The 21,359-nt window shown below is 45.3% G+C and overlaps 1 protein-coding gene across 1 annotated transcript; it reads left to right on the top strand.

The window, feature by feature from the left end:
• The first annotated feature begins 47 nt into the window (after positions 1-47).
• Positions 48-20,792, top strand: ankib1a (ankyrin repeat and IBR domain containing 1a). Its single transcript, XM_071522014.1, has 22 exons — positions 48-167; positions 3,218-3,554; positions 6,951-7,122; positions 7,681-7,812; positions 8,687-8,878; positions 10,011-10,128; positions 10,388-10,608; positions 11,540-11,628; positions 11,759-11,903; positions 12,267-12,427; positions 13,154-13,242; positions 13,558-13,688; positions 14,118-14,252; positions 14,578-14,664; positions 14,828-14,894; positions 15,515-15,660; positions 16,026-16,204; positions 16,421-16,472; positions 16,661-16,717; positions 16,916-17,039; positions 17,605-18,072; positions 18,562-20,792. The coding sequence occupies exons 2-22, from the start codon at positions 3,367-3,369 to the stop codon at positions 19,128-19,130; spliced, it is 3,522 nt and encodes a 1,173-aa protein (XP_071378115.1). The 5' UTR covers positions 48-167; positions 3,218-3,366; the 3' UTR covers positions 19,131-20,792.
• Positions 20,793-21,359: the final 567 nt, after the last annotated feature.

The raw sequence follows: 21,359 nt of genomic DNA, 5'->3' as shown, positions 1-21,359 counted from the left end.
GCGATCCAGTCTCGCCCTCCGCTCTCAGCATCATCCCTGCTGAGTCCAGCGGCAGAAAGGATGGTCCAGCTGAAAAGCCGGATGCGAATAATAATAACAATAAGATAATGGCACTCGATTTACACGAGTTTTTGGATGTGCGACTAGTGACCAAGTAAAACGACCGTGTAAGTAAAACGCTCACAGTGGAGATTTGATGTTGTCTGACTGCTGTAGCTCTCATTCGCGAGTTTAGGCTAACGCTAACGTTAACCTGGGAGATGGTTTGCTAGCTACTGTAGGTTGTCTTGGGTGCTAACGTTTGCCCACGGTAACGTTACAGCCGCGGCTATCCAAAACGGTTGTCGGCAGCATTTTTGGGTAGGCTATTTCAATGCCGTGACCACCTCGCTTTCCACTCGGTCAAATTTACAGACTGTCAGTTTGTTGAACAAAGGAGCTTTAACTGTGGGGCCGCATGGGCAGAAGCATAGAGAAGTCGACTGGCAGCTACCGCGGGGCTCTTTGTTTTGTTTTGTGCTCCATTTCATGCTGACACACTTCTTCAGGGCTAACCACACGAGGTCTGACCTGAATTGAGCTGGTACACGCATGACCTAGCTAGTTTTAGCAAACTGTGGTAAACGCCGAAATGGAACTGAAGTTAGACTGTATCTCATGATGCATCTCTTGCTTGACTTTGTTTCGCTCATGTAAGTTGACAGTAAACCGACTGTGTCATCCAGCCCACAGCAACATGTTCCGCCCTTACTTTGACCGAAATGTTTGAGTTGATGTGCGGTCAGGCATCAGCTCACATCAATATCAAATGTTCTTCAACTTCTGAGAATTGTAATCATATTACAGTAGGTGTATTTAATTGTGAATCCATGCAGCCAGGACTGGCGTCTTGTTTTGTTTACCAGATACTGAAAGAACCGTGTTTTAGATTTGAATTAAAATCCTGGTCAATAGAATTGGGTTCCTGTGTTATGGGGCTTATAGTACAGTATGTTGTAAAACTGATCACATGTTTCAGAAGCTGTCGAGCTGAATGTGCTATCGCTTTAGTATTGCATTATTGACTTCTTCAACTGAAGTCCAATTTCCAGACCTTATTTATTGTTTTCTACAAAAGTATTGGTGTTCCGGGTTCTTGTATTGTAGACCTGAGTGTTTGATTTAGAACTTACCTTTTGCATTATTTTATTGAGGCTCTTGTGTTCTAGAATTGAATGTATTGTGGAACTGTGTTTTAGTGTTCTAGAACTGATGACCTGGGTTCTTGTAATCTAGAATTGTCCCCCTGTATTCCAGACTAGAGTATTCACCGTTTTTGTGTTTTAAAAGATCATGTATTCGGGACTCTTGAGCTCATGCCTTAACTGAGTCTTGATTGTATTTAATTGGATTTAGGGCTTAAGTCAGGAATAGGGTACTTGTGTTATAATAATGGTTCAAGTGACATCTATGACTAATATTGATAATTTTCTAACACATTTCAGGACCATAGCACTTCGCCTTGGTTTAAAGCTGATAGGACAAATGTTCATTCAACAATGACGCAAGCTCTCTTCTTTAGACTCACTCCACCCGACCACTAAATGACGTGTAGGCACAAAGAGCTATCATAATAGTAGATAATAGTTGTGTCACTACTAACTTCAAACAGCAGGACCAAAGATCTCTGGAATTTCAAAGTCCCTCCGTGTCCAGACTGTCTGTCCTTATTTAGTATGAGAGAGAGAGAGACTGGCTGAGACACAGAGAGGGGTGAAGTGAACTGGAAGTAAACCACTGTGCACAAAACAGAGAGCCAAGCAGACAGACTGACCTATTAACTATAGTAAACTCCCCCTTACAGATACACACACACACACACACACACACACACACACACACACACATGCAAGCACGCACAAGGTCCAGTCTACTGCAGGCACCACTGGAGCAGAACTCACAAAATGTTGGCTATTATTTATCAGTGGCGGTAGCTTCTGTATGACCTGTAAGCCTCTGTCTGTCTGTGTCCCTGTCTGTCATTGCATAGAAATGGAGGCAGAGGAGGGGAGGCAGCCAGCCACATTATTCAAATGTTCCAAAGCTGGGCAGCCAGTGGCCAACTGTAGCTGAGCTAAAAGAGGTTCTTTGTATGGGCTAGACAGATGGCCATAGAATGAAGACTGTAATGATACCCTCAACAGCCCGATACACACAGACACACACACACAGGCGGCACTCATTAGAGGATGTAATGGTGTGTGTGTGTGTGTGTGTGTGTTAAAGAAAGACAAAGTGTGTGTGTGTGTGTGTGTGAGAGAGAGAGAGGGGCGGGGGGACAAGGAAAGAAAGGAAGCAGAACATATTGATAAAGATAGTGATTATGTGTGTGGCAAAAAAGAGAGAGATGGAGAACTGAACTTGTGAAACTAAAACGAAGCTAAGTTTTATTTCAGTAAGCCAGAGCAGCCATAGCTGTGATGCTTGTGATTCTTTGGTTGAGAGCCTGGAGAGCAAAGGAGCAAAGCAAAACTGGTTTGGTTCCAGGATATTAGTGCTGCATGGTTTCACACACTCACACGCACACTCACGTTTCTCATGTAACAGACTAGAAGGTAAACAGCCTAATATATGTAAACTCAAGCTAACTTAACTCCATGCCAAACTGTGGTAATATTGACCCTGCCTTTCATCAACTGACTAACAAATCAATGGCTTGGATATCATTAACCTGCCCCCTCGCTCGCCCTCTTTATAATTATCTCCCTCTCTCACTTCTGTCTTCTGTCCCTGCTTTTTCCCTCTCTTTCCTGTAAGATAACATCCTCGCTGCAGCACATCCAGCTGATCGATGGATGGACTGATTGATTGAGTCTCTCTCTCTCTCTCTCTCTCTCTCTCTCTCTCTCTCTCTCTCTCTCTCTCTCTCCTTCCATCTCTCTCCCTACTTCTGTCTTGTTGTTTCCCCTCCCTCTACCAATCTGTTCCTTTTTTCTTCTCATTCTAATTCTCTTTCCTCTTTTTATGTCCCCCTTCCTTTTCCCCCCACCATCGCTTTCCTCTAATCAATCTTTTCTCTCTCTCTCTCTCTCTCTCTCTCTCTCTCTCTCTCTCTCTCTCTCTCTCTCTCTCTCTCTCTCTCTCTCTCTCTCTCTCTCTCTCTCTCTCTCTCTCTCTCTCTCTCTCTCTCTCTCTCTCTCTCTCTCTCTCTCTCTCTCTCTCCCTCCCGCACTTACAGGGCTGGAACATACAGTGAACCATGTTGCTCTAAGCTACGACCTGTGGTGAACGGGGGAGGAGGAAGAGGCGGAGGAGGAGGACGACGTAGGCAGGCAGGCAGGCATCTGTCACAACTCCCTGTAGGCGGCCCTTAGCGAGGTCGAAGCCATGGGTAACACGGCCACCAAGTTCCGCAAGGCGCTGGTGAGCGGCGACGAGGCCCTGGCCTGGCAGCTGTACGAGGGCAACCCCCAGTTCAGGGAGGGCCTGGACCCCAACGCATCGTACGGAGAGCAGTACCAGCACAACACGCCGCTGCACTACGTCTGCCGCCACGCCATGACGCGTCTGCTCAGGTAAAACACAGCCACACATCAGGCACAGGGTTTTCCATGGGCCTTGAAAATCCTTGAAAGTTGGATTTGAGAAAAACTATAATAAGGCTGTGAGTTTGTGAAAATGAATGGAAGGATGGTTTTGAAAGTACTCATTTTTTTATTAAAATATAGCACCCAAACTCATCAATATGCCTCAGCTCTCTCTGTTCTTGGATCAAAAAACCCTCTGATGGAGGTTTGTGTTGATATGGCAGCAGTTTTAAAATGATATATATTATTTTGAAAAATGTCATGTCTTACCCTAAAACACGCCAATTTTGAGTCCTTTCATCATTTCATGTGTAAGTCGCTTTGGATAAAAGCGTCTGCCAAATGTGAAATTGTAATTGTCATCAAACAAGACCTGGAAAGTAATTGAAAAAGCCTTGAATTTGATGTCCAAGTGAGTTTGGGAGCCCTGCCGTCAGTCTTTCTTGGGTTTTCAGCAGTGGTGCACCAGCACAGCAATAATGCTACTACCACTGCTAGAGAAGTGTGAAGTGAAATAAAAGCAGTGTAAATTAGCCAATTTATCCTCTGTAACCCCAACAAGCTCATAGCCCCATTTTTTAGGATTAGTGTTGCTGTAATGATAGAGTAAGTTTTTAGCACTTCACCTTACACTGGCACTGCACTACTGCTATATAACATCACAGAGGAAACACTGCTTATGTACATAGCCTATTTGAGTCAAACATATGCTAAATCAAGCACATATATATTAAAGCATACAAAATTATTCTATGCCATGATTTTCTTGCCTGGGGAATATAGCTCGTTTGTTTGCAAGCACACTCATGTATCTTGATGTACCACAGACACACCCTCCTTTGGATGATATCTTGACAGAAATTGTAAATGTATAAATACATTTATAGGAGTCATAAAAAAGAGGGGCAGAGAGCAAGACACCGCTTCCAGTGTGTCTTTTTTCCCCTGTGTGGGATAATCAGGCTGCTGGCCATGAGCAAGACAGCTGCTTCAGTGACTCAATAGCCCTCCTCACCTCCTCCTCCTCCTCGCACTCTTCCTCTCTCTTGCCCTTTTTCTCCATGATTACAGGGGGGTCAGAGGAAGCTGTTTGAAAAGGCCAGTAAATTATCTGTGTGTCTGTGTGCACACGTGCATGCATGTTTGTGTTTGTGTGTGAGGGGAAAAATATGAGTTCACAACTGCTTAGTGTGTATGAGTCCAATGGAAAAGCTGTGTGTGTTCTCAGTTGTGTGTGTGTGTGTGTGTGTTTGTATAACGCAGACAGTCAATTGGTGGTTTATTTGTTTCCCTTCCTGCTAGCCTATAATGGGCCAGAGAGGAGGGTTGGACGGAGCACACTGCTGCGATAAGTATCAGAGGAAATGCTTCTTTCTTCAACCTGATTGGACAGAGGCAGCGGATAGATGACTGGCAAATCTCAGACCAAATAAAGACTCACAGATAGAAGACAAGCGAGGGCTGGTAGATGCAACGGCTCTTTTCAAGATTATTTCTATCGCATGTCTGCTTCATATATTTATTTGCGTTATTCGCTCCCTTCTGGTTTTCTTGGTGGGTTGGATTCACTCGTAGTCCCGTGAGATGTGCAAATTGGGCAATCACGAGTTTGACCGATGACTAGAAAAATGGGTGTAGTTCAGGAAGTGAAACCCTTCCTCCACAACAACTGAATACACAGTCTTGAAAATATTTGAATGATAATTGTAACTTGGTCAGTCATTGTGAACAATGAATTTGCTATCCATTGGAGGAAGGCAAAGAGATAAAGCAAATTGCGTTGTCAGCATACAACTGCCAAACTAGAGGTTACAAAACTTTTATGTTTTTTTCTTGTTTATGACGCCTAATTTACTCTACCCGGTGCTTCCATGCTACAGGACTTTGACCAGATTTGGTCCCTGCTTGGTCACACCACACACTAATTCAGGAGTTCAGGGTGAAAACGCACCACTATAACTCTCCCCAGAGGCTTTCTCTCGCAGCGCCTTCATCAAATGATATTCTGAACAACAACGTTGGTGCCCGACAATTGCAGTGAACCTTGTGATGTCTTCCAGCCATTTGTTCCCACTAGACTTGTATTAGGGCCATCCTTCCTTAACATGGGGTTGTGTGTGTGTGTGTGTTTGTGTAGGGGTGGGGGGGGGGTGTTGGGGTGTAGTCAAGAGGGGAGTGATTAGTGATTATTGCTGTGCTGGTGAATTGACCTCCTCGACAGTACACTGTCATTAGGGAGAGGCTGGCGGTCGGGGAGAGGATGACAGGATGAGAAGGTGAAAGTGGAAGACGGGAAGAAGAAGAAGTGGGAAGGACAGGAAAAAGAGCTCAGAAAGAAACATGCAAATCACTATATTGACTACTGCAATGTCCAAATCGCAAGAGACTACAGTGTTTTTTTTTATGGGGAAAAGATAGTGTCCTAAACAAGGCATTGTGCTGTTGTGCAGAATCAGTAGCCTAGATTTGCACATCACAGTTTATGTATTCAAACAGTGCAAATCTTGTGACATCCTATTATTTCCATCTATTTTTTACATTTTGTTCTTTTCGTTCAACAAACATGATGCAGAGAAAGTCATTTCAAATGTATCAGAACTCATGTTATAATATTCTATTAAAAGTATCAAGGTTTTATCTGTAACATGCAGCTGTCATCAGAAGGTCAAGGAAAGGATCTCAAGTGGAAGAGAGAGAGGAAGGAAAAGGACATGGTAGAGGAAGAGGAGTGGAAAAAGGGAAGTGGAGGATGGAAAAGGGGAGAAGAAGGTTTTTAAGACATGGAAAGGCAGAAGGAAACAGAGAGAAATGAGAGATGGGTGGAGCCAAGGAAAAGAGGAATGGAGGGAGTGGTAATCAGTAAATGGAGGTCTTGATGGACAGAGAGCAGAGAAACTATTTACCAAACAGAACTGCAACCCCAGCCTGGCTCCCACTGCAACTGGTACATCCATCACTGTGTGCGCCTGCCTGTCCATTATCTCAGAGATGTTAAACAGAAATAGTCGATATTCAGCAATCTTTTTTTCTTCTCCCTCTCTCTGCCCTGCTTTTACATTCATATCCACCATCGCCCTCTCACTCAATCACACTCGTTTCTTCTTGCAATCCATCTCATTGCTACACTCTATCCTCTCTCTCTCTCTATCATCTCTACTCCACTCCATCTATCCCTTCCTCCTCCTCCTCTGTTTCACTCTTCCCCTTCCGTTTCACTCCTGCTGTCTGCCTGCTCTCTCCTGCTGCCAATCACTCGTACTTTTTCTCAATCCATCTCACTTCCAAACTCGCTATCTGCTTCTCTCTCCTCACCCCACATCCTGCTTTCCCCTTACTTTCTCGTCTTTTCTCTTCCTCCCTTCTTGCCCTCCCTTCCCCCTCAAGGTCCTTCCTATTCAGCAAAGAAGGCAACCCTAACAAGCGTAACGTGCACAACGAGACGTGCCTCCATGTGCTGTGCCAGGGTCCGCAGATCCTGCTGCTGCCAGAGGGGGCGCTGTCCCCGCGGCTGGCCCGGCCCCAGAGGGACGAGCAGCGGCGTGCGGACTCCCTTCAGGTAAAAACACCCAGACAGACACATACAGTAGCAGACACTGTACATGTTTACATGGTGGTGTCAACACCATGGAAACATGTTTCGTTGTTACGCTTTCTGTCCCGGATGTACGTACAGAGATTGGAAAAAGGGCGTTTATGTATTCTGCACCTTCTGCCTGGAATATGTTCCTGAATGACTTAAAACTGAACGAGGTAATCTCGCTAAATGCTTTTAAATCCAAAATGAAAGAATTGGAGGCTAAGTCATTGGAATGTCACTGTTTTTAATTAGCAAATTTCTCAACTGTGTAGCGGACTATTCTTCATTTTAACTGTTTTGTTAGATTATGCTGTATTTTGCATCCTCTGCTTTTATTGTAGTCTGTTCTGTTCCTATATTTGTCTTTATTGCAGTTTGAGGTTTTTAATCTCAATGGGATTTCCTTGTTAAATAAAGCATGCATTTAAACTCATTCCTTTAATTGAGTCGACAAAATTGACATACAAATCATTCTGTGTGTGCACGTGTGGTTGCCTATGTGTGTGGTTTGTCAATATGTGTGTTGTCCCCTGCCAGATGATCCTCAGCTGGACGGGGGCCAGGCTGGACAGGGGCCAGTACGAGAGGGCCAACGTCAACGCCACCGACAACCACCACAGCACCTGTCTCCACTATGCTGCTGCCGCCGGCATGAAGAGCTGCGTGGAGGTGAGAGAAAAGTGTGTGTGTGTGTGGACCAAGATTGGAGCCAATACCCTTTCAATTCAGAATGTAAACTGGAACTGTAATTCACATAATAATGATGGAGCGTTCATTCTCATCACTTCTACAAAGATTGGATATGGCAAAGGATTTACAGCTTTTGGATTTGGAAGAAAATCCATTTCCTGAATTGAATTGGAAGAGAAGTGAGGCCAACTCTGATATGGGCAGTGGGAAGGAGTCGGTAAAATGTAACTAACTTAATGAGGGAGGGAAAAGGGCAGGAGAGCTGTGAAATGACAAATAGCGTGAGGTGCGAGATGATTGAGATATATGTGTCTGTGAAAGAGAGACGCACGGAGAAGGGTGGGGAGGAGGTGGCTTTCCATAATGACTTTTTAAGGTGGAAAGTTTGAACAAATTCCCCTTCGCCTCTCTTCTGCTTTCCCTCTCTTCCTTCCCCCTTTATTCACCAATCTCTCTCAATTCCATTCTCTCATTTCATCCCTCCTCGCCTCAATCTTTTTCAATATACATTTACTAACCTTCCTCCCTTCCTCTCTACTTCTTTTTCACTCTTATTTCCTCTGCTCACTTTCTACCTTTCTGTCCCTTGTTCTTCTTCCTCTCTCCTGCTACCTTCATGTATCGCTGTCCACTCCTCTTTCCACCATTCCTTTTCTGTTTCCCCTCATCTCTTCTTTGTCTTCTCTTCTCTTTCTCTCTCTGCTCCTCTTGTTCCCTCCCATCTCTCCCTTCCACCACTCACTCGTTCTTTTTTTTTGCCTCTTTCCCCCATTTTCTCGGGTCCTCTCTCGACATCCATCTGTCTCATCTTCTCTTTTCCCCCATCCTTTTGTTTTCCCTTCCCTCGCTCTAGCTGTTAGTCCAGAGCGAGGCAGACCTTTTTGTGGAGGACGAGGACAAGTTGACGCCATGCGACCATGCCGAGCGGCAGCACCACACCGAGCTGGCCCTCAGCCTGGAGTCACAGATGGTTTTCTCCTCCTCCCCGGCTCAGCAGGCGCACACAGACCCACACAGCGACACCAACCTGCTGCGATGCAAGGAGGTGAGACTGCAGGCATGCCATCCGGGGGATTCCCCACTGGTCAGGGAATTTGGGAAGTGTGGAAATTTTGAGAGGTGTGTTGTAGAGGAATTAGAATTAATGTGTTTTCTGAAAAGCTTATGCTTCGTACAGACACAGACCTTAGTCAGCGTTTGAGTCATACCGCTGTCAGCTATGCACTGTGCGCCACAGACACAGGGTGTAGAGATTGTAGCAACTGTGGCATGGCCTGTTAGCGAACAGCTATTAGCCACAAGGGATTTCCCTATTGGTGCAGTGGTAGCGTTGTTGCCTGGGAAGCATTAGGTCTTGGGTTTGCTCCAGTTGCTACGGAGAAAGCCAAGGAATTTCTGAAATTTGTGTAAAGGTCAGTTACACGCATTTGTTGTGTTAAGACTGTTTATCCCTTCAGGAGTTTTTTTAATTAAAGAACAGCAAACACTCTAGGATGGAATTTAATCTTTTAGGTCATGGAAATGTTCCTACATAGTCATGGAAAAGACATGGACGTTCAAATCATGTGTGCCAGACACACACAATGACAGCAGCTTGCTCTGACAGAAGGAACTGTGATGTTGGCACACCATTTACACAGGCAACAGGAGATAAACAAGGCATGCATATTCATCATACACGCACTCTCTCTCACACACACCTTCAAATGTTTCAAGTTGCGCTGGTGCTCACAAGTGTAGTGATCCAAGTATATACACAGACACATGCACACACTTCGCCTGCTGTTTCTTGGGGTCCAAGTTAAATGGAGGACACCCAGCACAGTCCTGTAGCAGCGGCTGCTGCCTTCTGATAGCAGTTTGATCTTCCTTCCCGCAGCCAATTCCATGCTAATACTTCATCTCTCTCTCTCTCTCTCTCTCGCTCTCTCGCTCTCTCGCTCTCTCGCTCTCTCTCTCTCTCTCCCTCTCCCTCTCCCTCTCACCCCTTTCTTTCTTTGTTTTTATTTTATACCTTTTCCTTACCTTCTCTCTAACCCTCTTTTCCTCCCCACTCTGCCCTTTCCTCTTCCTCCTCTCTCTCTTTCTTGTCTCTCCATCCTCTGTCCCCTCCTTCCTACCCGTCTCTCCCCCTCCTCTCTCAATATCTTTTCATTTTTCCTGCTCCATCCCTCCAGCCCTATGAGGGACTGAAGCTTCAGGACCTGCGCAGGCTGAAGGACATGCTGATAGTAGAGACGGCAGACATGCTGCAGGCTCCCCTCTTCACCGCCGAGGCCCTGCTGCGAGCGCATGGTGTGTATTTGTGAGTGTGTGTGTGTGTGTGTGTGTGTGTGTGTGTGTGTTTTTATACAAGAGACAGTAAAAATGCATAGCCCCTTGTTTAGTCTGTCAGATTTGAGTGAGAGTGCATGAAGGAGAGGGTAAATGGGTGTGAGTATATGTGTCTGTGTATGCATACAAGTCACTGTGTTTTTATGTGAATTTATAGGAAGGATTTATAGAAGGCTCTTAAATGTGTGTGTATGTGTGTGTAACCTCCCGCCTCTCTCAGACTGGGACAGAGAGAAGCTTCTGGAAGCCTGGATGACTGACGCCGAAGGCTGCTGCCAGCGCTCGGGCGTGGCCATGCCCACCCCACCACCCAGCGGCTACAACGCCTGGGACACCCTGCCCTCGCCCCGCACCCCAAGGACCCCCCGCTCGCCCCTCACCCTCACCCTCACCTCCCCCACCGACAGCTGCCTCACCCCCGGAGAGGAGGGCCTGGCTACGGTGAGAGACCCAGTAGGCTTAAATAGGAGGATTCCTCCTAACTGGCCACAAAGTTTAAATGACCTCTCATTATGAGAAGAGATGCAGCAAGTCGGATTGGTTTAACTGATTTCTGTTGTATTACTTGGCAGTTTGGTGGCAGTAATAGTGAAAACAACAGAGATATTACCATATGTAGTAAAAGCAAACGTTTTCACTGCCCTGTTTGATTCTATTCCATCTAAAGGTAAATGCCTCCTCAGGTGATAACAAAACTTTCATGAATATTACTTCCTTATTGTGTGTGCTAGTAATACACACAGTAAGGAAGTAGTGAAAGGTAATTTACCTGAATATTACTTCCTTATTGTGTGTATTACCTTGTCATACTATACACGATAGGTATGTTGTTGTTGTTTTTTTGGTGTGGGGGGGGTTAATGGGATTAATTGCTAATCTTACCACTGGAAAATTCATTCATAGTTGGCCATCTTTCTAGCTAGATGTCTCCTTTCTGCTTTTTTTAGTTGACGTGTTTGTAACCATTAGCCTCTTGTCCACAATTGCTCTCAAGTCGGGTATAATTAGACAAGCCAGTGCTTATCATTTGTCTGCTTGCAAGCGGTGCCCCTCCTTACTTTTGGGCTTTTGCAGTGCTCATACATCAGGCTTCTAGTGAGGTCTACAAGCTAAAGGAGGTTTGGGTGTATTTTTGGAGAGGAGTTGGATTTAATAATGATTAATGTATGCACTCACTGGACTGTATGGGTCTTTGGATAAATATGGATACAAATGGTGTAATAATGATGTTGGCACAGCAGTTCACAGTATTGACTTTTGAATCTTGAATAATCGGAATGTAGAGCAACTTGTCAGGTATTATTGTGATATAATACAGTGCCAAATAGCCTCTGTGTAACAGGTGATGTGTGTGTCTTCTGTTTCCCTGCAGTGTGGTATCTGTCTCTGCTCTATCTCAGTGTTTGAGGACCCAGTGGACATGTCCTGTGGCCACGAGTTCTGCAGAGGCTGCTGGGAGGGGTAGGGGCCTGTGTGTGTGTGTGTGTGTGTGTGTGTGTGTGTGTGTGTGTAAATGTTCCTGCATACCTGAATGTGTTTGATGTGTTTATGTGTGCGTCTAATCTCTTGTGTGTGTGTGTGTGTGTCTCAGGTTCCTGAACATAAAGATCCAGGAGGGCGATGCCCACAATATCTTCTGCCCGGCCTATGACTGCTACCAGCTGGTGCCGGTCCAGGTGATAGAGAGCGTGGTTTCTAGAGAGATGGACCAGCGCTATCTACAGTTTGATATCAAGGTAGAAACGCACACACTCCACTACAAATAACAGTGTTCACAGTGTGTTCAGACACACAACACCTCAGGGAACACTTTTCTTCTAACTATAAATTTATTTTATGTCCCTTCATCCCCTGCCCCCCTTGCTACCTTTTTGTACTGGATTTTCTCTGTTTGTTTTTGTTTGTTTGTCTCTTTCTATCTTTCTTTGTTTCTTTCTTTCGTTTTATTTCTTTCTTTAACCTTCTCACTTCTGCTCTTCACTTGCTTTCTCTTGTCTCTTGTGTTCTGTTCTTCCCTTCTTCTTCCTCCCTGTCTGTATCCTCCCTCACTTGTCCTTGTCCTCTCCTTCTCTCCCATCTCTCTCACTTATCTCCTCCAGGCGTTTGTGGAGAACAATCCAGCCATCCGTTGGTGTCCTGCGGTGCGTTGTGAGCGGGCGGTGCGGCTGACCAGACCGGGCCCCGGGGACAGCGACCCCCACAGCTTCCCCCTGCTGCCCTCACCGGCCGTCGACTGTGGCAAGGGTCACCTCTTCTGCTGGTACGCTAATGATTTGTTGGCTTTGTTTACACATGTTATCGACATTGTTATTGACATGTCATTTAGCGAGCGCAACATATCATATTGTCTCACAGTATCAGCTAATATGGCATGTAAGCTACGTTTCAAACTTTGCCTCACTGGAAAGAGCAGCGACTGTGACAAAATATTTGCTTCATCATAGGCATAATGACCTATGGTGTCGGAGTTGTTCACTGACGTGGTATTAGTGCTTTTTTTTCAGGTTTGAATGGCAACGTCTAACAACTAACATCTTACAAACAATTATGTGGGCAACTGTTAATTTTCCTGGCCACAAAATATAATTATATGGGAAATACTCACAGTCTAAAAGGATTTTTGCATTATGTGCCTGTTTCCTGCATTGCTTCCTCTCTCTGTCTCTCTCTCTCTAGTAATGAGTAACTAAATGTTATGCTGCTATAAACTCAATCCCCTGTTCTAGTTCAAGTTTGTTGTTTTATTTATATAGCCCTTTATCACAAGCAAGTCTCAGAGGACTTTACAGAGAATGTGTCTAGCTAGATCTAACTAAACACAATCAATGGTGAACAAAAATATATAGGACAAGCATAGCGAAAAACACAAGGTAGGCAAGAGCAGATTTTAGCAAGACAAACAATCTACCTATTCTACATAGCCTAACCTACCCGTAGCCTAACCTTCTCTGCCTGTCTCTCTGTCTCTCCCCCTCCCTGCCTCCAGGGAGTGCCTTGGCGAGGCCCATGAGCCATGTGACTGTCAGACATGGAGGAATTGGCTCCAGAAAGTCACTGAGATGAAGCCTGAGGAGTGTAAGTCTGTCGTGTTTACAGCAGTTTTTATTGTTATTAGGAACTATTTTAACTGGCGCCACAATGACAGTAAGGCTTCCTGGCATCCAGTTAAGGGCAGCTGTCAGTAAGGCCAACCAGGATGTGTCTAATGTGCTTTTCACTGTGGTGGCGGGTGTCCACATCATTGATATTTGCCAAATGTGTATATTTGTTTGAGTAAGGGTGTGTTTACAGGGCAGGTGGTGGCCTATTAAGATGTTATACTAACGTGTGTATGTGTGTGTGTGTATGTGTGTGTGTGTATATGTGTGTGTGTGTATGTGTGTTCCACAGTGGCAGGTGTGAGCGAGGCCTACGAGGACGCTGCTAACTGCCTGTGGCTGCTGACCAACTCCAAACCCTGTGCCAACTGCAAGTCACCCATTCAGAAGAATGAGGGCTGCAACCACATGCAGTGTGCCAAGGTACACACACACACACACACACACACACACACACACACAGGTGATTTAAGGTAAAAGCACTGTCGGCTGTGTTTTATAAGTAGTATAGATGTTAAAATGAATGATTTCTGATCCAAAAGCTGAATGATAATTTAATATTTGCATTTATTTACTACTAGATTGAGTTTATTCCATCACATACAATATATTGTTTAGGATTATGAGGATAACTTGTATCAGTTTTTGCACCAGTAATCAGTAACTAATTGAGCTGCTTCAGGCTAAATCTCATCTCTCTCTCTCTCTCTCTCTCTCTCTCTCTCTCTCTCTCTCTCTCTCTCTCTCTCTCTCTCTCTCTCTCTCTCTCTCTCTCTCTCTCTCTCTCTCTCTCTCTCTCTCTCTCTCTCTCTCTCTCTCTCTCTCTCTCTCTCTCTCTCTCTCTCTCTCTAGTGTAAGTATGACTTCTGTTGGATCTGTCTGGAGGAATGGAAGAAGCACAGCTCGTCGACAGGAGGCTACTACCGCTGCACTCGCTATGAAGTCATCCAACAGCTTGAGGAGCAGTCCAAGGAGATGACTGTAGAGGTACACACACACACACACACACACACACAGACAATACACACTCAGAATACGTACTCAGCTGGTCATGCACACAAGCACATGTTCATATGAACACACACACAAAACATACCTTCACAGACATACATCACCTGCTCATGTATCCACCTGCACACCTCAGTCATTCATGTACATGTCACACATGTCACACGCACACACACACACACACGGAACACACTATCAAAGTACATGTTAATGTGCTCACACATACAGTTATACTCACAACATTCACAGTACACACACACAGACCAAGCCATTTTTATGAAATAGGAGTTCTTGTCTGTTGCAGGCAGAAAAGAAGCACAAAAGTTTTCAGGAACTGGACCGTTTCATGCACTACTATACCCGCTTCAAGAACCACGAACACAGCTATAAGGTAACACACATACACACACACACGCACACACGCACACACACACTTTTCTAAGGAATGTGCTCAGAAAATGTTTTGATACACTCAAAGAGTTGATTGCTGTATTTGATCAAACTGATCATCATGAAAAATTTGACGTGTGTACTGTCTCTTCTCCCTCTGTTAGTTGGAGCAGAAACTGCTGAAAACGGCCAAAGAGAAGATGGAGCAGCTAAGCAGAGCCTTCATTAGCCGTAAGTCTCCCCTGTACGGGCCTCCAACTGTAGTTAGGAAGAGCTGCATCAGAACGGAGTGAAAGTTAACTGCTTGTCAGCGGCAAGTCAACTGCTTGTTGAGTGCTTTCCAGTAGCTAAGGGTTATACACAGCACAGTGCTTTGAACCTCAGTTTGTATTCACCATAAGATGTTGCCCTCCAATCCACACTAAAACATTGGCTATGCTTATTGCAACAGGAAAGATAAAAACCGTACCAATGTGTTTTTTTAGCTGTAGTCAGCAGCTAGTATAGGTTGGTCTGTTGGTCCGTCCAGATTTTTAAAAAGTTTATGCTGGTTTGGACTCGGGGGAGAGTTTCCTATTGAATTGAAGCTCCTCCTTCTTTCCCAGTTGGGTGTTTTTCATCCTTTGTTGGCCCGTCCTAGAAATTTGAATACAATTTTTGCTCCTAATAGAGTATCCTATTGATCGGGGATGTCATTTACACCCCTCCCCCCTTTTGTTTCGTTTTTTGTTGTCTAAATCTGTTGATCCCAAAGTTGCATTAATGATAACTATGATGAACCCAGTATGCAGGACTTCACTGATAAATGTATGTGTGTCTTTTTGACTCTGTGTGTGTGTGTGTGTGTCCAGGTGAAGGCACTCCTCCAGACACACGGTTCATTGAGGACGGTGTGTGTGAGCTGCTGAAGACGCGGCGCGTGCTGAAGTGCTCTTACCCCTACGGCTTCTTCCTGCAGCAAGGCAGCACCCAGAAAGAGATCTTTGAGCTCATGCAGGTAATGAAGGACACATCTGGCATGCTTTGTATCCTTACAACAGAAAAAGTCATATCTTTAAAAAGTTTAGGAGTGGGTATTTTAGCGTATGTTTGTAAGATAATTCCTCACTCCTTCTCCTTTTCTCACCCTTTGATGCCTGTGATAATGATTTGAAATGAAGCTCTGAGGCAGAACATGGCAAAAATATTTGAACCACCACAGGCGCACTTGATTTCTTTTTCCACACAGTACAATCAGTCAATCAGTCAATATAATCAGCTCAGGTCTGATCAATATGGGTTGCAAATCCCTTTTTAAAATCTGAATTTCCAGCCTCTCCTTGAATAGATGGGATTATGGCTGTTGTGTATGTGTGTTCCCAGACGGACCTGGAGATGGTGGTGGAGGATCTGGCCCAGAAGGTGAATCGGCCCTACCTGAGGACCCCCTGCCACAAGATAATCAGCGCGGCCCGCCTGGTCCAACAGAAGAGGCAGGAGTTCCTGGCCTCTGTGGCCCGTGGCGTGGCTCCCAACGACTCTCCTGACGCTCCCCGCAGGAAGTATGGACACACACTCAAACGATACATCGCTTTGCTTTGTGCGTGTGGTAACGGAGACAAGGGAATGTGAATGTGGAAAAATTTTGACTGTATTGGAGAGACACTGAGAAGAATGAAGAGGCTCTTAGTGACTAGACTGAGTCAAAATATTAAAACTAAGTCATCTGCTCCTTGTGTTTCATTGTGAGAAAACAAGTGTTTGTGTGTGTGTTTCAGTTACCCTGGAGGGTCCTGGGACTGGGAGTACCTAGGCTTTGCCTCTCCTGAGGTAAAAAAAAACGACCTATATCACACCATACACTAACACACTAACTTTTTTGTTCTGCTTCTCTTTTTGCTTCATGCCAAGCTAACGCTACTCCCTAAAAATGTGTTCAGTGACCCACTTGAGTATGAAGTCATATGCATGCGCGTGTCTATGGCTGCAGCTGACCTAGTTTACTTATGTGTGTTAAGATGCTGAGTCGTCACTCTGTACTGGGAGGAGGAGATCAGAGAGAGAGACAGACACAGGTAATGCACAGAGATCTGTTATTATCTCCACATACTGAAAGAAAATGCACTTTAGTCTCCTGCCTGCATGGGCTGAATCCTGTTTTGTTTGCTAGATTGGTGCTGTAGGCTTGCACCTGTTAGGGACACAAAATCGATTCTTGACACTTAGTGAGCCTGTTGTTTTTGTAATAACTTTACTTAAATGACTTATTGCAGGAGTATGCTGACATCCAGTACCGCCGAAGACACAGGCCGCGACGCAGAGGAGACATGCTGAGTCTGCACAGCCTTAGAAGCAACAGCAACACACCAGAGACTAGCAGGAGGAGTGACAACACAGGTCTAGTACACACATAGTGTTTATAATGTGTGTAACAATCGTTTATATGAAGAGTTTCATTCTAAATTATATATTAATATTCTAATTAGATATCCATCATTTTGAGAAAAGTGATGCGTGCACTCATAAAATGATTAGTAGCACAAATATAATAATAAAATACTCAATTAAACCTTTAGAACATTGATCTGTAACTTAAATCCTTGGTTAGCAAAATAACAAACTGAGTCCTCAGGTCACGTAAGGTACAGTTTTTTTTCAAAATGGATATGTAGCATTTAGGAAATTAACTCAATGTGATTTACCTTAACATATACAACATACAGAATGTGTATAACAATATATATTTGGACAAACTCTGGATCTCAGTCAAGCACCATACATACTTTCATGTATAAATTTTGATCTGTCAACCAGGCAACCGGTAAAAATGATTTTAATTTTTTTAATAGTCTAGTCTAAACACATAAAGGGCATTGATCACTGGGGTGAAGTGGGGATCAAGCTACACAAACACAGTCCTTATTCTGTTTGTGTATGTCTAAATTTACCATTTATGTTTCAGAAGGCCCAGAGAGGAGCGAGGGCCGGAGACGAGCGCTGGGTTCACTGGATGAAGACGACCCAAACATCCTGCTGGCCATCCAGCTGTCCCTCCAGGAGTCTCGCAGGGAGAGAGGCCTGGAGGGAGGGATGGAGAGAGGGATGGAGGGAAGGCCGGAGCTGGAGAGAGGGTTAGACAGAGGACAGGAGAGGCGGCCGGGTCCCCCAGGAGACCTAGGTGGGGTTGCCTCGCACTCCCCCAACACAGACGGTCCTCTGGGGGCCAGAGGCTCCTCCTTTCCACCTTCTCTCCTGGATCCTCCCCGCCCTCCCACCAGGACAGACTCCACCCCCCAGCCTCCTGCCTCTAACCCCCTCCCTCTCCCTCCGCCTCCACCCTCCCTCAGTGCAGAGCTGCTGGAGCTGGGGGACAGCCTTATGAAACTGGGGAATATAACCACTCCTTATGACCTAGACACACACACCTTCGACACACACACACAGGACCAGCCATGCTCACACCACACATACAACCATAGCACACTCACTGCTCCTTACCCCATGGAACCTAATTACAGCGACCGCAGCCATAGACAAGATCAGAATGCACTGACCACTCCGTATTTGCTTGACCATATCACTATCAGTCAGAGCTCAGATCCTAGCAAAGAGCAGAGTCACTGCCACTCGAGTACTTATTTGGCCGAGGCTGAACATGCTGGCTCCTACGCACTTGAACGCACCCAAAATCCTGCCCATCCTAGTTCATATAATCGGGAACACCCAACCACTTATGAAAGCACCCCAAAACCAGACAGCTCTTACAACCCTCACCCAGAACATACTAGCTCTTACACCCCAGAACGTCCTGCCCCCTATGTTCTTGAACGTACCCCCAAGTCAGCCCCCCAGCCCCCCGCCCAGTTGTGCCTCCCTTCTCCAGAACTTGAGCCAGAGCTCATGCTTTCACCAGTGATCCCCCCGGGGGGCGCTTTCACCCCCAGTGACCCTCAGAGACTGGAGCCCCTAGACCCCGCGGCCAGCGCCCAGCTGCTGGACAACATCATGGCCTGGTTTAGCAACAACATCAACCCCCAGAACAACCCCCAGAGCCTGGCCCTCATCCCCTCCCCGCCCACCACAGAAACCGACTCCTCCCCTGACACAGTCACTGAGACTGGGTCAGAGAGCCAGACCTCCAGGGAGGTCACCCCCGCCCCGACCTGGCAGCCCCCGGAGGGTGAGCCCGAGGTGGGGAGAGGGGCGACCGGTCCCTGTCCTGGTGCCGGGGTTGCGGAGGGCCGAGAGCTGTCGAGGCCCAACACGCTGGAGCTGGAACACAGGGAGGCTGCTGAGGAGGGTGTGGACACCGGGTGTGTGGCAGACGTGTCGCTGGACGAAGCGGACACACACCCATGCCCACACTCCCAATGTGGAGATGGTCCCGCGCACACTGCCCAGGCTAGAGAGACGGACTTAGACCTCGCCGCTCAGTTAGAAGAGGACCAATCGCCTGAGGAGTGGGAGGAGCAAGTACACTTAGTGTGACAGTGAGAGAACAAGACAGAAAAATAGAGAAGAAGGTTGAGACGTAGAGAAATTAATAAGAGAATTGAATGGGTTAATGGAGGGATGAACATGAAAAAGGAAAGACAAAGAAATATTGGGCAAACTGTAAAGTAGCACTGCTAGAATGAGAGATGGAAAAAGAAAAAAATATATACGATGGAATAGTGAAGCTTCAATGGAAGATCTAGTTCTTGGGGCTTGTGTGTTTACTGTATGTATTATACTGTATCTAGACAGGACATAAAGCCCTGAGGGCTTTGTCCAGTAAAGATGATGTCATAAGCAGTGTGATTTAGAAAAAAAAAAAAAAAAAAAAGTGCTTTTGTCTGCTGTAGAAACAGACAAACTATTCTTTGACATTCAAAACAAATGAGTGTTCGAAACTGAGCGCATCAATGGAAAGCTACTGATATCATCATATACACGTAATGCTGAACATGTTTTTCTTTTTTCATTTTTATTTTTTTTTATTCCACTGCCTCCTATATTTGAGTTTGTCTTCTCAGTTGTTAAGGGTGAAGCTTTGGTGCTGATCACGCTGAATTCCAAACTTGCCTCTTACATCCTCCAAGCACTTGCTGTCGACCACAGTGGCTGCACACTGCACCAACAATCTGACCCAACCACAAGCCTGTTAAGGGCTCTAAGAGCCAAATATGATAATTGCAACCTTGGAGCTCGTTTAGCGTACTGTACAATCAGAGGGACTAATTCTGTTTTTGGACCTTCATGCACACTGTGCCTGCTTTGGTAGAGAGCCGACCCACTACTGGTCTGTCCTTTTGGTAGGCTGCAGAGAAACATGATACACTCTTCTGCTCAGTAAGCATCAGTGGAGTTTCCACCTAACGTCACAGCTCTGGTCATACCAGTACAACTAGCTTGTCTGAAATTTATGACAGTGATACTTGTTTTGTGATACTCTATTGATCCCTGAAAGGAAATTCTCCTTTTGCTCCACAGGGAGGTCAGAGGTCAGGATCAGTTACAGAACAGCAGCCCTGAAGCTGGTAGGGTTTCAGTGTCTTCTTGCTCCAGGACACTTCAGCAGGGAGGATGCTTGTTGTCTCCCTAGTCGCTACACCACCCTGCTGCCCATTCCACATATTTCTGTCTCTGCTTTTATCAGAGATGAGCTGTCATCCGCAGGTGAAGTACATGTTACCAAGTAAAAACACTCCTGAAACTTGAAGGTTTTTTAACGTATTAATCAGAAATGGATGTTCAGGCCGACTATCAGGCTTTATGGTGCAAAATCTGTTTTGACACTTTGAAATTGGCTTTGTTTTTTATCATATCTATTCCACTACTGATTGCTAGTACCGTGTGCTATTGATAATGCTAGTATAATGGGAAATGGGTTGGGTTTTCGCTGTTATTTATCCTTTTACTCCATTTTTTTTCCTGCTGGGAGATGAAATTCCTCCGAAGTGTGACCTGAGTTACTGGGTCTGTGTGCCTTTTTGTTTCAATCATATTTAATTTGTGTATTTTATTTATGGGTATTTATTAGTGTTATTATTACTTTTTAATACAGAACTCCAAGCTTAAGAGTTCTTAATGAAAGATAACTGACTACACACCCCTTTGGTGTGACTGTTGCCATACACCGAGGTTTACGGTGCACATTATTACTACCGCTGCCCCCCCCCCCCCCCCCCCCCCCCCCACACACACACACACACACACACACACACACACACACACACACACACACACACACACACACACACACAGAGCTTACTTCTCTTTATCCCGGAAGGAAAATACCACGAAGCAACGTCCATGTGTTAGCCAGCTTTCTCTGTCGAAAAGATTCTGCACTTGATCACTTGATTCACAGTGCAAAGCTGCTCAGAAGCTACATGGAAAGATGAGGCTTTAATACACAGATTTTCCTCCGTACTTAATAACCACTGTATCTGAATGTTATTCAAATGTAGTCGGCCTTCGATTCTGTAAGGATCTTGCTTTGTGACGTAACACTCTTGATTCATAGGTTGTCTTTCAGCCTCCATCTTCAACTGTAACGCCCAGCTGTATTGTTTACAAGTGATCGAATTAAACACTGCCTGTTGTGTTGAGATATGCTTAGGTGCTTTGGGAGCCAGAACGGTATAACCAGAGGGTTTTAATGGTATTTTGTTTGTATGCCAAACATAGATGTAGTGTATGAAATTATAGTGATATCCTTCCCAAGACCAGATT

Source organism: Centroberyx affinis, unplaced genomic scaffold, assembly GCF_046629955.1.
Source record: "Centroberyx affinis isolate AG114_WGS23_722 - 3 ecotype Tasmania unplaced genomic scaffold, CSIRO-AGI_Caff_v1 ptg000949l_1, whole genome shotgun sequence".
In the NCBI taxonomy this organism is placed as follows: domain Eukaryota; kingdom Metazoa; phylum Chordata; class Actinopteri; order Beryciformes; family Berycidae; genus Centroberyx; species Centroberyx affinis.
This window is presented reverse-complemented; position numbering and strand designations above follow the sequence as displayed.

What these genes read in the sequence shown, in the direction of transcription:
- ankib1a (XM_071522014.1), top strand. Translation starts at nt 3,367, where the DNA reads ATGGGTAACACGGCCACCAAGTTCCGCAAGGCGCTGGTGAGCGGCGAC. An exon ending in GAGAGGAGGGCCTGGCTACG is followed by an intron (nt 10,609 to 11,539) that starts GTGAGAGACCCA and finishes GTTTCCCTGCAG; the next exon opens with TGTGGTATCTGTCTCTGCTC. An exon ending in CCTGACGCTCCCCGCAGGAA is followed by an intron (nt 16,205 to 16,420) that starts GTATGGACACAC and finishes TGTGTGTTTCAG; the next exon opens with TTACCCTGGAGGGTCCTGGG.